This window comes from Nilaparvata lugens, chromosome 12 (assembly GCF_014356525.2).
Source record: "Nilaparvata lugens isolate BPH chromosome 12, ASM1435652v1, whole genome shotgun sequence".
Taxonomy (NCBI): domain Eukaryota; kingdom Metazoa; phylum Arthropoda; class Insecta; order Hemiptera; family Delphacidae; genus Nilaparvata; species Nilaparvata lugens.
This window is the reverse complement of record NC_052515.1, coordinates 15,930,907-15,947,123: the sequence shown is the minus strand read 5'-3', so window position 1 is coordinate 15,947,123 and position 16,217 is coordinate 15,930,907. Positions and strand designations below refer to the sequence as shown.

The 16,217-nt window shown below is 34.2% G+C and overlaps 1 protein-coding gene across 2 annotated transcripts in view; it reads left to right on the top strand.

Annotated features, from left to right (window-relative positions):
- The window catches only part of LOC111056939 (synaptotagmin-9), a 119,866-nt gene that overhangs the window by 33,089 nt on the left and 70,560 nt on the right, over positions 1-16,217 (top strand). Inside the window, exons 2-3 of one of the 2 annotated variants that reach the window (XM_039438963.1) lie at positions 4,384-4,739; positions 14,669-14,815. In XM_039438963.1, the coding sequence (XP_039294897.1) occupies positions 4,384-4,739; positions 14,669-14,815 (503 nt within the window). Of the gene's footprint in view, positions 1-4,383; positions 4,740-14,665; positions 14,816-16,217 lie in introns of both variants that reach the window. The other variant, XM_039438962.1, reaches the window with a different exon arrangement.

Sequence of the window (16,217 nt, the reverse complement as noted above, 5' to 3'; positions counted from 1 at the left end):
AATATCGACAAAAATAACCAAAACATAAATATAACTGGGAAATCGCTTGAGTTTTGTCGAGTTGCATAATCTCCTCATCATTTGAATTGGAAGCTGCTCGATAAATCTGAAACTCCAAAAACGTACAACATTGAACAGCAGTGAGTACGAAATCTTCTCGTAATTGTGATGCATTATTGAAGTCATACTTATGTCTTATACTAGAACTCAACACAACATATCTAGCAAAGTCGTTTGGATTTGTGAATATGTAGAAAGCCTTCCTCTTGAAAGTTTGAAGTAACAAAACAGAGAAGAAGACAACAGCTGTAGAGGGAACGTAAAGTGTTTAATCCTTGACTTCACTTGAAAAGCTTTTTAGCATGAGGGATTGATGCGAAAAACGAGATACATTCTTCTTCTTCTACCTTTTTCTTTCTTCCTTCTTCTCTTTCCTCTCATATTCCCCCTCTACTTTTCAAAGTGTTTCACAAGAAGAGTGAAAGAAGATGCAAAGAATTCTCAGAAAGCTTTTAATGGAGAAATGAGCAATGATAGATGCTGGAGGAATTCAAAACAGTATGAAAGTGGAAGGGCATTTATATGAATATATGAAATAATTATTGTGAGAGCAAGAAAGGTTAGAAGTGAATGATAAAGAGGGAACATGTTGGGACAAGTAGATAAAATATTATGAAATTGTTAGGAGGAAACATTAGGAGAAGGAATGAAGTGACATTGAGATTAAAAGTGTCTCAAGAAGGGGAATATTGTAAGAGCGGGAAAGGGTAGAATAAGAATATTATGGGATTGAGCAGAGGGAAAAATGTTGGTGAAAGAAAGTGTCAAGTAGAACCGAGTAACAGAGGTGTTTACAAAAAGATAATTTGTAAGATGAAGAGTTTTGAACTTCAATAGTGGTTGGAGGAAGGTGTGGAACGGTAGAAGGATTGAAGGACCAATGGAAAATGATAGACAAATTGGAAAAAAATTGAAAATTCAGAATAAGTGGGAACAAGTGAGACTGTAAAGAGAATTACGAAAAATGGAAGCATAAAAAGCCAACGAGTCGAGGATGACATTGCATATCATAGCTGGCGTTGAGAACTTGATTTTGAAGGAGATGAATAGCATGGAATCGCTGCTTTTATTTTGACCTAGGAGGGCACAGCCTCAGTTAGGGAGCAACCGGCCCTCTCTTAGTTTTGAAGATGAGAGAAAACAAAGTAATTGTTCTTGGACAAAATGCAAGGGACAGAGAAAGGATTCGAAAAGAGTGAGAAGTATGAGAGAAAATGAACTGGAATAAACTCTGCGATACTACATTGTAGTTCAAAATAGAGACGTAGACGATAATAGCAAATAGAGACCCGGGTGGAAGTCACGAAGATTATGAGTGGGAGAGAGGGAGGAGGATTGAAAGAGAAGAGAATTCTAAAGAGAAATATGGAAGTGAAAAGCGGAGTAGCTGGGATAATTTTCATGATGACGGTAGTACAGGAAAACAGAAAACCAGAGGTACAGTCAGGAGGCTGAAATTCAGAGCTAGGGGAAAGTTACAAGAAATAGAAGATATAGGGTTTTGAGAGATATGAAAGTGAAAAGTATGAAAGGCAAAGGAAGGAATAGAACTCGAGGATGCTATCACGTATAATGGGACGCGTTGAGGATCAATCAGCACGCGGGCGTGCTTGCGCGTAGGAAAGTGGCAAGTTGGAGGCGAACAATATTCGGGAGGAGGAGGAGGAGAATGAGGAAAAGGATGATGAGGAGGGGGATAGGAAGAAGATGAGGAGTAGGAGGAAGAAGAAGAAGAAGAAGAAGAAGAAGATGAAGAAGAAGAAGAAGAGAAGAAGAAGAAGAAGAAGAGAAGAAGAAGAAGAAGAAGAAGAAGAAGAAGATGAAGAAGATGAAGAAGAAGAAGAAGAAGAAGAAGAAGAGTAATAAGGAGGAGAAGAATCAGGATCAGGCAAGTATCTCTGAACTTGTGAAAGAGATGAGTCGCTTCTTCATAATAATGGGCACAGCTTGTTCCCTATCCGAAACTTGGGGCTTAAGGGATGGGTTTAAGATTTTAGTTGAACGTAAACTCTGGTTGAACTGTTGATTGATTGTTTAATCAGTACATCATCTTCCAATTACCCCGAGGCGCCTATTTAATGCTCATATTGATTATCATCTTCCTAATCACCTTGAGCTTTTATCAGAAGAAATTAGAGGAGTAATATCTATTATGGACTTGAAATATTATATGATTCCAAAAATTATCAACTCAATGTTACCTGTGGACTGTTTTTGAGCAAATGCCTGCTATTTCTTCTTGAAATATGAATAGAGTAAATACGAGTGTTAATAAGCATGGATCACAAGCCTCATGTGGACATCATCTTTAGCAAAAAAAAGTTATAATTTACAAGAGTATGAATATTTGAATTTTAGATTTTCCGCTCATTCTTGTAAACTTTTCAATTATAGCTTCTAAAATCTTTTCAATAATACTTTCATAACTTCAGCATAACTCTCCATAGTTTCAGCATAGCTCCACGAAACTCCAGCATAACGTTTTATAACTTAAGCATCACTCTCCATTACAAAGCTAACAATAATTTTACTAGTAGTTCTGAGAACAGTAGACCTCATGCAGTATTCTCATCCACAAGTACCTGATTGAAACTGTAGACCTTATGGAAATACAGCAATAGACTGGCTTCTCCACACATCTGTGTAATCACTTGTCAGCTGATTTATGATGAATAATTCTATAGTCTGATTTTACTTTCCTTGCCCTATCACCATAGATAAGGAAAGTATTGCTTTCCGAAAAAAATTAAGGTACCCCAATTTCTTAATTTCTATACGTTTCGAGGTCCCCTGATTCCAAAAAAGTGGTTTTTGGGTATTGGTCCTTATGTGTGTGTGTGTGTGTGTGTGTGTGTGTGTGTGTGTGTGTGTGTGTGTGTGTGTGTGTGTGTGTGTGTGTGTGTGTGTGTGTGTGTGTGTGTGTGTGTGTGTGTGTGTGTGTGTGTGTGCTCTATCAACTGCCACATAGTCCCATACCTGAAAAATTTCAGGAGCACCGCCTCATCTATGCGAAGTTTGATTTCAGATTCCCAATTATCAGGCTTCAGATACAATTAAAACAAAAAATCGAGTGGAAAAGATTGAGCATGAAAATCTCTACAATTAATGTTAAGTAACATTTTCACGTGAAATTGAAAATAAGCTCGAAATTCGAGAAAATGTGATTATTCAATTACAAACTGTTGTGTCTATTAAATCATTCACTATGAAGAGCACACAACATCGTGTGTCTCCAGCGTTATTATCCTGTCACCATCTGGCTCAAATCTTTGAATAGTAGACTCTTATGCGCGTGAACACTAGCGTCAGGTGATCAATTTTCATAACGGCAAGGAGAGTAGCGTGAGTGCGCCACACCAGATTTTTTACTCTTATATTGGCGTATGAAGGAGGCTTCTTTTTCCTTTTATATTATCCTTGAAATGCAAAATTTCCAAAAACCTTGAATATACGTCGACGAGCAATTAAAAAAGGAACATACCTGTAAAATTTTATGAGAATATATTACCGCGTTTCGCCGTAAATGCGCAACATATAAACATTACAACATTCAAACATTGAGAGAAATGCCAAACCGTCGACTTGAACCTTAGACCTCACTTCGCTCGGTCAATTATTGAAGGAAATTTATTCTAGCTGTTCTTACTCTTGTCAATATTTGCAGTAACAGAAGGTTTCGACTTGAGACATTTACATAATTTTTTCCTCTATAATAGTATATAATAGTGGTATTGAGTAGATGGTTCTTATGAGCAGGTGTAGTATTTATAAGTAATTCTCATTGTCCAAAAAACTCGATCTGCAGGATATTTCAAGAAGTATGCGTTGAAAATTTGAAGTAATTAAAAGTATTCACAAATCAACGACGAACATTCACCCTAACCAAAAAACCCACAGACAAGTCAAACCTCATGTCAAGACTCAGACATTTTTTATATTATTGAACAGTTCCAATTTGAGTCAAACAAATTTCACTCACGGCCTCTTCACAATTTTGAAGGATACGTCTTCAAAAGATGTAGCAGTCCTTTCTCCCAATATTGAAAACTACGCTAAGCTAATGTGAACGGTATGGATTCGTAGCTTGGATTTGTTATTGGGAGGTAGGACGTATTTTAACGTAGCGTAGCTATGTGTGAAGAGACCCTCACTTATGACGCTACACTCGTTCAACTAAAGCTAGATAAAAACGAATATACAAAAATTCAATATCTCGTTTCTTTATATCTGTATACTTTACATAATTTTATCATATTATATGCTTTCTTGACTTTAGCAGTATTTTAACATTTTCTTATGACTGTTTTTGGTTGATTTTTACAGAAGAGTGGTCACGCACCAACGAGATCGTTCCGGGCCTATCGCTCAGCGAGCAGCCTCCGCCTCCCGACCGACTAACACCCCTGGTTACCGGGGCGGCTGTCTTCGGCATGGCGCTTGTCGTGCTGGCAGCTCTAAGCTACCAGTGCGCCGCGTCCTGGCGCTGGCTGCGCGCGCATCGCGTTGTCTTCTGGGCGGAGGAGACCGCCGAGGATGGCGAGGACGACGGCGAACGTGGAAGTCGTGCTCCGGACGGAGTCAAGCAGGCGGCCATCCGCATTTCGCACTCGTTGCCCGACCTAAAGCCGCCGCCCGTTCTCACACAGCAGTATGTCCAGGATAACAAGGATAACAAGAAGGTTAGTTGGTGCTCAATTTTTTCTCGATAAATAACAACACAAATAATGCATGTATTATTCATTTATTGACATCACAAATAATTATATTTGACAATAATATGATTGGGAGAAGACAAAAGACATAACTCAAAGCATTTGTGATTGATAATCACATATCATTATATTTTACAATAATATGATTGGGAGAAGACAAAAGGCATAACTCAAAGCATTTGTGATTGATAATCACATATCATTATATTTGACAATAATATGATTGGGAGAAGACAAAAGGCTTAACCCAAAACTGTCTTTCTCCCAAATTATCATCATCATCTTCTTACAAGGATTAGGCTCTACTGACCTGTACCGGCATCCATTTCATTCTTGTTCTTCCTATGCCTTGATTTCCTTTGGTTTTTTACTCCCATTGGGTGGCATTCTGAGAAAATGAGTAGACCAGTTTTCCCGATTTTTCTCCAGTATATTTATGTATAATGAAAATTATTTTTAGTATAATTCTCCCGAATTATGATGAATGAAAGTTTCGAAAAAATTATGGCTCATTTAATCTATTGAAGCAACAACGAAAGAACTGTAAATATATCGTAGATTTTCGTCACTGGAAATATTGGTTTTTCCTTTTTAAACAAGGAGTGAGTTCAGGGGTCAGGGCTTCGGAAAAATAACAGAACGTTTTAAATTCCTCAAGAAAAAGATTTCAGAATAGACTTCATACCCTCTAGATCGTTCTAGTGCTAGAGTTCCCCCTTGAGGTCATTATATTTTCGCCTTCGTCCAGGTTAATGCAACACGTGGAGTTCCACATCAAATTGGAACTGACAAGTAAGGGTTTCATGCGAGAGTTGGAGTTCTATTTTTGAAGATTTCATGTTACGTCAAGCTTGATACCATTGATACGTTTGTTTCTCATGAATGACGTAAAGTGTAACATGGCTCAATGGATATACTCTCATAGTTTTCAACATTCTCTTTATATTATAATTTATATACATGCATGCTCTGATATTCACAATTGTCTTTATCAAAATTATCATCATTTCGAGAACAAATTTCTTCCAAGGTTTGAGTGATACAAATCATTTCAGTTGTCATCATGCAACTGTCATTTATCCACAAGCAGGTAGCCCGTGCTCCGCAAGGGGCTATTTTAAAACTTGACCTATCTTCTAATTTCCCTTTCAAACAGAAATGTTCAGCTGTTTCCATACAACAACAGGAAGCATGACAAATTAAAAACTCGACGTAATGAAACCTTGAAGAATTAAAAATAGGCTTATAACCATCTTCGGCTAATTGAGAATCTATATGCAAAATTTCAAGCTAATCAGTCCATTAGTTCAGACGTGATGATGCGTCAAACAAAATTTTCCCATCTCGTACGTGTATAAGCCAGTTCTTTCCTTTATTTAGTATAGATAATTATGGACATTTTCCCATAAAAATAATATTATTTGTGAACCAAAACATTGCTGATCTCACATTTTTGATTCAAGCAATCAATCTCAACACTGACATGCAATACTAACTCGTATCTTTATAATATGATTCTTGATATTACTCGATAAAAAATTATTACTCGAAAAAAAATTTGACGTATTTTTAAAAAAAATGTAATAAATGTTATGTAATTTAGTAAAAAACTGCTCGATTCACCGGAAAAATCTACTTTAAATTTTCCAGTACACAACAATGTATTCTATTCTCAAACATGCATCCCTATCCGAGTAATCTATATCTATCAGAGTACATTTTAATCTCTGAAAAATATCATTCAATTTGATTTGAAATTGTAAAATATGGAAAAATACTTAATTATTCCAATTTGAGATTCAAACTCAAATTCAATGTTACTCCCCGTTCTGCAAGAAGAGAGCGAGCTGTTATAATATTACAGCTTTCTCATGAATAAATTACGTGTATGAATAATTTGATAGTAAGTAGAGCAGTGAAGCCCTAGTAGAAGACTCTCTCGGTACAATTCCTAGAATCAGCAGTTTTCTCCTTCATTGGAGTAAAAATTAATTAAATTCTGTCGTTCGCCATTGCTAACATTGATTGCCGTAGGGCTTCCTATTGAATTTCCCCTGACGAGAATTTCAATTTTCTGAAAAAAGTCGTTTTAAAAGAGTGACCCTACTCGAAGAAACATAATTGGAGGAGAAACTATTGAGATTCCATAATATGACGATGAATCAAGTGGTGGATGCTCTTTCTATTCGAGGTTCATTATTGTTTGATGATATTCTGCAAATAAAACAATATTGGTTAAAACCTGAAACAATCGAGGTTTTCTATTCTATAATAAAAATGTTTAAAGACGTATGATAGAATATGAGAGTTGATATTTTCTAAACCTACATGAGAGCAGTAAGAATGTTTGCTCATTTCTACCTGGATTGTAATCACTGTATTAATTTTCATATTTTCAAAGAACATTGTGCAATAGATGAACCTCAAATGACTCTAATAGGGAACCCCTCACATGTCAACATTGCCATTATTATCTATCGTCGTTATGAAAATTTCATCAATCAATCAAATTCTTCATTTGCCATAATACAATACAATTTTTTCAAAACAAAAACACCATTAAAATGACCAAGCTGTTATCGTGATTATCATTCTTTTAACATTCCATTCTTGTTTTGTTTTTCATCTGATGATATCATTCTGTCAGAATTTCAAATAATGAATCTATGAATAGCTTGTAGGCTATTACTTCTTGTCGAAGATAATCTGTATTTTTTGATGTTGGTATGTCCATGAGAAAATTTGAATGCATAATATACCATTTTAAAAACAGTGAATCATTTCATAGAATCATTTAAATTAATCTAACTTGAAGTTTTTAATACGATTCTCTTGAGATTTTGGTGGAGAACTAAGAGATTTTAAAATAATCTCAAAATAAACATCCCCACATTCCTTTATCAGAGATAACAGCCTCGAATACCTACACAAAAAGATCATTTCAACATTATGCCCCGCAAATCTCATTCGAAACCCACGAAGCTTATTCCCACTCAAATTATCAAATGTTTCAAAAATTATTATCACAAGAAAGAATAACAGTATCTATGACCCAAAAATTTTACCAGTATTTTCACAATGTGCAATTGAAAAACGATTTAATTTCTAACAATAATAAAGTACTTTTAATTTAATTTCTAATCCAAAAGCCAGATCTCAGAGCTCAGCCGCAGGGTTGGTTACATTATTACAAAAGTCAAACCACTAGTCAAACATGAAAAAAACACAGAATTCATTCATAATTACAACCATCTTCATTCAAGCGTAAACCACAACGAAAAACGTAGTATAGTGGTTATGAATAATTCGTGAGGAGCGTATTCATGAATGGGATGATGGGGTGTTTTCAATTTTTCCCACGTATTTTTGCCTCTATAGTTAGATCCACTCCAAACTTTCAGTATTCGTTATGAATAACATCAATGATCCCCTTTGAACCAGTGCTGACATTTGAAAGTGACTAGACGGAGCACCCACGCAACCGAGCACCTCTGTGGGGAGTTCCTGTCTGTCTGCAACTCAATAAAACAACACCGAATTTCGCAGTCTGCTGTGGTAATTCATGCAATGATCGAATAAAATAGACAAGTTGGAGTACTACCGTTGCATAACAAACATTATGTCAACAAAGTTTGCGGTGTGGGGGCGTAAACGTTTTCCACTTTGTCAATGAACTGTAATGAACTATACTACCGCTTCCCACCAATTGAACAAAATCTGACAGTATGAAATGAATCTCACCTTTGAGTTGTTGGAAGCTATAAGCGAAATTGAGAAGTTTGTTGGAAGGTTAAACTGAGTGTGATCATTTCGAGTGATCAGAAATAGCTTATCAGAGTTATTTGGAAGCTTCCTTGTGATGTTGCGTAATGTAAAGTGATCATAAATAACAGTCTAAAGAGATTCAGTAGTTACTGTATGAGATTGGTCAAGTCCGTATGCAGATACTTGGTTTAAAAGGAGAAACGTAAGCTGTTTGTTTAACCACGTTAAACAGCTGTGTGTGTTTATGAAACACATTATGATAAATGCAACCTTATCTACAAGTAAAAGTCGTTTAGCGTTAAACGTAGTGTTAGCATATGACCCTTAGAATAGCTAAAGTTATAGCTTATTTTTGCTACAAATCTGTAACAATGTTTTAAAGGAACTCGGTATCGAGTGAGACAGTAAGATGTAACTATTTTTATGATATAAGGGATGCTTGATTGAAAATAACTGTATACATTTTTAGACTGGAGATTAATGTGCGTAGAAATTATAGGAGTTCGGTATTGAAACCAAATTCAATTATGTAATTGAAGTACAAATTATATTTAACACTAGAAGAAAATTATTCCAAAAACTTGGAGACCTATATTTTTTGGAGACTTGAAGGACCATAGAAAGTTTCATATAGACCTGAAAGTATTTATAATTTAATTGATGAATTTTCAACTTCCAGTCAATGCGATATTTAATGTCTCATGATGAAATGCGATAAATTATTAATCAATTTCCATTTCACTGTAAAGTAAGGAGGATCCAGGTGTTTTGGAATCCACCTGACGACCTTCACGTCAATTAGACCCATCTGTCTGCCTCATATTACACATCATAATACCCCTGATACGCAGCGCAGCGTATATCATTTCAACAGCGAATAGCTTCCTTGAATAATCTAATTAGTCTGGGATTACAGAGGTGATGTGATAATCTATTAATTTGTGAGTGAGTGCCTCATACCTCACTGTTTCAGTGATGCTCACCCTCAAACCACGACTCTCTTTCTCCTTCTCCTCTCTTCCTTCTCGCCTCCTCATCAAGGTCTCACAACAACCCTCCTCATTCCACACATCATGTGCTAACGAGTCATTTATATTCATATACATAAAATATGTGCCTTATTATGTCAAGTTAATTGAGGGATATACAAGCAGCAAGCTTGTCAGTCACGATCATAAATTCATGCATGAGACGATGTTGATATGAATCCAAACACGTGTAGTTTGAATTTGGATTGTATACATCAAGTAGCACCAAAGCATGAAAGAATTATTCAGTCCTAAATACATCAATATAAATGATGAAAATTAGAAAAGGGATATGAAATATGTAAGCAGCTTCCTAGACAGTCAAAAGCAGAAACTCAGGAAGAGAGAAATCGAGAGTGAGAGAATGAAATATCTTCACATATTCATTATAGTGGGCTTGTATTAACACGATATTACATGATGTATTTCAAAGCATAACAAGCATTCTTCCATTTCGGATTCCATATAAACTGCTATTATTAACTCACTTGTAGCATGAAATGGAAAAAAGAATAATATTTGTTATTCATTTCATGTTACAAATAAATAGAAGATTGATAAAGAACAAGAGACATTGACTCAGAAGCATTATTTCAATAATTGTATGATATTAGAATTGCTACAGGAGCAGTGAGGAATCATATCCAAGAGGAGTGAATTCAATCTCATAGTACTGTATTCTACAATGTGAATTCTAAATTCAAATATGATCTTTTCCAGAAAAATAATACTTTACATATCTCTAGCAACTGATATTAAATGTGATGTACCGAATGAAAGAATTCCCTTCCATCAGAATTTGATGAGAGGAGAAATTTCATGTTCTGTGATAAAAAAGCTTATTTTCAAGGGAAATAACCCTTTGTATAAATCAATAAAAACAATATAAAACAAGGAGTATCCTTAGTTTTTCTCTCCCAATCAGTGCTACTTTGTGAAAATTATAAATAAAAAATAAAATATGGAATATGGAAAAATAAAAGCTTTGTGTGTAGCTTCTTTATAAAAGCTCTTCCTTTTTGTATATTTTCTTTCTCTTCACTACTATTGAGTAGATAATCTTGATTCTTGACATAGTTAATCCATCAATTCAGAGAAATGAAAAATATTAAATGAAACTGGAAAAGTTACCAAAAAAGGATAACATATGAAATATTTCATACAATTGTATACCCATTACGAAATCTCATGAGAAAAATACAGTATACTTTCTGACGTTATTCTTTATATTTAAATAACGATTAGCCTCCTGCTTGGCATCAGTCGGTAGAGCATGAAATATTTGATATATAATTATAAAATTAGGTCGTGGTTTTTTAATAGGACGTAGTCTCATAAAAATCTTTATAGGCCCAGGTATGAGCTTCCCCTATAATTCTTGTAATTCTTTTAAAAATAAGTATATATATATATGGTACTTATCCTATAGTGTTGAGGAATTAAAAATAAATTGCACACCATAAACAATTTGATACATATATTAACAAATATTGCAAAAAATAGATCAAGGCGAAAAATATAAAGAGCGATAAAAAATATATAATATAAAAATAGAACAATAATTGAAATCAGTAAAATATCACAGGCTAAACATTATACTCTAGATTTATAGCACGAAACATTACCATGTGCCTTTATTTTAAATCATATGCATCCTTCTGCATGTAGCTGCGATATGAGCTTGCTAATACTTGTCGACTTGGACAATTCAATTAAAAATAGGTTCCTTAAGATCGACTTGATAAATTGGCAACTAATAATCCAAATATATATATTAAATTCTCTAGTATCTTGTAGATTTCCTTGTAATGAATATATATTTTATCTCAGGGTGCAAGATTCGGCACCTGATGGAATAGGTAGAGCAATTCATCTAGTGAATTAGAGCTACAACAAATTATCGCAAATTATTGCAAAAATTAAAGATCATATGAATATGTTTTAATAGCCTAGATTTTATACTTCTTTGGTTTATTAGAATTTTCTGAAATGTACTGATTCATTTATTCCTTTAATAAAATACCTTTAATACTATATTTACTTGCGCAAGTATTTTTTATTAAATTCTTAATTCATAAGAAAACCCTTTCGACGAGCTAGCTTTGATTATTAGATAAATTCGAAGCACTAAGGGCGCCCATCACTAATTCAATTTTTCTCACTCACGTGTCGAAATCTTCTTATAAGCCGCCGATGTCGATCCAACTCCTGGTGGTCCTGGACTATGGTAGCCGGAATCGTCTCTTCCAAGGGGTTACAAAAATTATTTGAAATGAAAATGACTTCTGCTTTATAAGAGCATCACAAAGTCTTTTAAGAAATTTAATAATTCAGTCTAACTTTAGCTTTTACAAGTTATAGCAAGGTATTGCGCTCTAAAATATTTAGGGTCCTCTCATGGTGGCATTTGGCAGGCGAGTGATGGTTCTCCTTTCTCAATTTTACAATTCTTATTTCCGACTTTCAAATTTACATAAAATTTGAATATCCTTGTCCTCCGCCATTAAAGGTTCAAATAGATTGTACTAAAATATTAAATTATTACTTATGTTGTATGTTTAATAATTTCTTTGCCTTCGGGCCATATCTATAACATAGACTATACAATAATTTTACATAAATCCCAATCATTTATAGAAATATATATAAATATTTTTGAATTGGCATACTATTGCCGCCTATTAACTGCCATTATGCGATTGGTGCATGCAAATTGTTTCAGTATTCATGCGCTTGGTAACCTCCTATTTCCTGGATACATTTAATTATTTTTATTAGGTTTTTTAAGTATGCTCTCTACATGCTAGTTAATATTCTATATACTAATATTTATTTCATGCTTCCTAATAGTTAGCCACGTGACCATTTGTTCTTTCAAATTGCATACCGTTTTGCTGCAATAGATCTCTGCCAAAGGATTTGGTCAGATTCTATGTTGCTTGACTCGGTCGATCGTTAGGTCGCCGATCACTAAATGTTTATACCTAACCTCAATCTTCAAAAATTTTATAATAATATTATTTATTAGCAAAAAATTCTTTCAATTCCTTTTTAGGTTATTGTACCGTTTAGCCAGAACAAGCTGATGCTATCTAATCTTTATTGTTATCTCATTGGCGATATTAGCCAGTTATTTTATTCAGACCTATTAGTACTTCAGCTAGGGATTTTTACATCTACCCAAATTTCAAATACTTTACAACTTCTAGTAAGACCCATATTCGTTTCATTGTCATGTAATGTATCATAGCTTTATAGTTATATAGATCTGCGCTTTGTAGCTCATTGAGATTGGAAATTTTGAATCAAATTAAATAATTTTTTCGCCCCACTTGGATGTAATGAGCTGGTTTACGTGCGTCATATGGAGGCCGAAAGTGATTGTTTTCTGACCAGGCCGGTAAAATTTTTACGGCCCTAGGGCTGTAAAATAACCTTGAAATCAGCTGATTCTGATTTGTTGTGAACGTGTTTACAAAATAGTTTATGAAACGGAATCAGTTTATGCTTCTAGAATTGAATAAAGTATTTTGCAATAAGATACTATCATTTTATTTGGATGAATGAAATACAAATGAGATATTATAAACTATTCAAATTCAATTTTCATAGTATAATAGAATCTAACCTCAAACCTCCTAGTAGGCTACTGCGTTTATCACGGAACATGGAGGATAAACGAAATCATTTTATGCTTCTAGAATTCAATGAAGTATTCTGCAATAATATACTATCATTTTATTTGGATGAATAAAATACAGATAAGATATATATTATAAACTATTCAAATAATTCGATTTTCAGAGTAGGATAGAACTTCTAACCTAAACTTCCGTTGACATTCAGATTGGCCAAATTTCAAGTGTGCTAAAACAGCTGATCAAAAACTTTTTATTATTTGTGTTTATCATTCAATAATTAAAACATTTATAATAATATCATCTTATTGTCATTTGGAAGAATAAAAATTATAAACTCAACCTCTTACATAATTGAACATAATCTTTTAGGTTATTTAGACAAATCAGAATAAAAAATAAAAATACTTGGACAATTTCCTGATATTCAAATTACCTCAGATTTGCTAGAGCTATGACCTTCCACTTTTGCTTTCGAAAGTGCTTATAATAGACAATTATTCTCATATATATATTGTTTATTTTTCTGTGTGGCGAAAAATAACGTTCTCACCATGGGCAAAAATGTTTTTCCGGCTCTCAATCTTTTCTAGTCCTTGGCCTACGGCCTCGGACTTGAAAACCGATTTCGAGCCAGAAAAGTCTCATTTTCGGCCCTAAGTGCGAAATATACTATTACTGACCTGAAACAAAGCATCATAAACAATTTACAATATCCATCTAAAGGTGCGTACAGATATTCGCGCCGCGAACATGAGCAATTCACTTTTAATCGGCTGATTATATATGTATATTTACAGAAACGGTAAGATACAGATATAAAAAGCTTGGCATCAGCTGATCAAGTGAATTGCTCATATTCGCGGCGCGTAAATCTGTACACACCTCAAAATTTCAAATAACAATCACATACTGAATAAAAAATTTAAGTAAGCTTTAAAACTAATAGACATCAAGGGAATAGTTTCTAACGCAATAAAAGTACTACTTGCTGAATTATATGATAGATTTCGTTAAATCAAAGAGCGAGTAATATTATAAATGAGTGGGGAAGAGTAAGAAATTCATTACATAATTGATACATCTATTGAGGTAACACAGGGAATGTAATTTTTATTTCTAAAATTAATAACTATTCGAGTTAAGCCCCCAATCGAGAAATCAATCTCCTTCCACTAAGATTTATTATTATGGGAAATATAATCTATAAGTAAATCAATCTCATTTCTCTAAAATGTACTACTATTTGTTATTTTCTATTCACCTATGAAATAAGTTCAATAATTTTTGCTCACTCTGTATTATTATCCAGAATAGCTTCGAGTACATCTCGAATAGTTTTTCTTTACAGCAACAGTTTGTATATAAGATTATTGTGGAGATGACATTTCAATAATGTATGAGTAGTATTCTTTTGCGGGATTTGATTGGGCTTTTAATTTGAGATTCGCACTTTTCCCAGCAGGTTCTGAGACAGACCACGCTTCCTTCGGTGCCAACACGTCACCAAACATTCCAGAGGCAGTTGTCACACCGCCTCGACTTCGAGAACGTTCAGTTCAGTGTTTGCAAATTGGAGCCGAAAAACGAAACTCACATTGGTCTCATCAAGGTGAGTGAATTTTTTTCAACAACTCTTGAACTCTATGTTGTTATTGAACTCTATTCACATTATTGTGGATCATAATAAATTGGTATGAGTCATATGTAGTTAATTGTGTGCATATTGTTGTGATGAGCATTAGGGTGAAGACTAATCAAAACTATTAAAAACCAATGTGGACCAAGATCTATCAATTCATTCAATTAATTCATTTCATTTATTGTATAAAATACTATAATCATAATACAATTATGACATTGGAGGAAAAACTAGGCTGAGCCTGTACTATTTCTCTCCAAAAATTTTGATGAAATGTTAATGTTGTCCAAAAGATAAGGTTATGTAATCACACACTCTTATTCCAACAAAATGTAGTATCCCTCTCTCCCTCATCTATCCACCCTCAACAAAATATACAAAATCAATACCTGTCCAGTTACACCTTGTACGCTGAAGATGGGGTTCAGAAACGTGTTCGGACTGTACTGAAAATGTCAGTACTTTTGTGAAAGAATTTTGTTGAATTGAATACTTATATAAGAGCTTCTTTATTGATAAAATAGACCTCCTCTTAATCACATCAATAGAAAATATTGTTGAGGACTTTCTACTGTCTAAAGGTGCGTACAGATATACGCGCCGCGAACATGAGCAATTCACTTTTAATCAGCTGACTATATCTGTATTTTTACAGAAACGGTAAGATACAGATAAAAAGCTGGGCATCAGCTGATTAAAAGTAAATTGCTCATGTTCGCGGCGCGTATATCTGTACGCACCCTAAGAAGAACAAAAACAATACTGCTTTTGAAAAACAGAAGAAACCAGTCAATATAGAAGATGCAGGAAAAATAAAACAGGGAATGGAAGGTATAAAAACAAAGGATAACATAAGAAAGTCAACTGAAAACTCTACTATTTCTGGATTGAATTAAATTGATGGTCAAAATATCACAATGCATTATTTTATATTACAGTTTTTGAGACATTCCTAGGGCAAACTTCCATGAATTGCTGAAGATTCCCTCGTAAGAAAACTATCTTTCTGAACCTCAAGTGTAAATAAACAATAGAATCCGGAAACGATGGAATCTCCTGAGGAAGAATGAGAGAAACTGAAAAGTAGCATATGTACTGCAAAGGCGCTTATACAGGAAACGGGAGAAGAAACATAATGGGGGAAGAAGAAACGAATAGCGGATTATAATGTGGAATATTGTCAGTTTGTACAACAGGTAGTCAAGGGATGAAAGTATATAATATGGAGCTTACGTCTTACGTCTATATTCTACAAATCGATGTGTGTCTGAATGGTGGAGTGAGTTGCTCCAGGTTATTTCCAGTTTCTCTGGAAAAAGCTTTATTCCAACTACCACCTATTAGATAATAGACATTCTTGTAAGTACAGTGC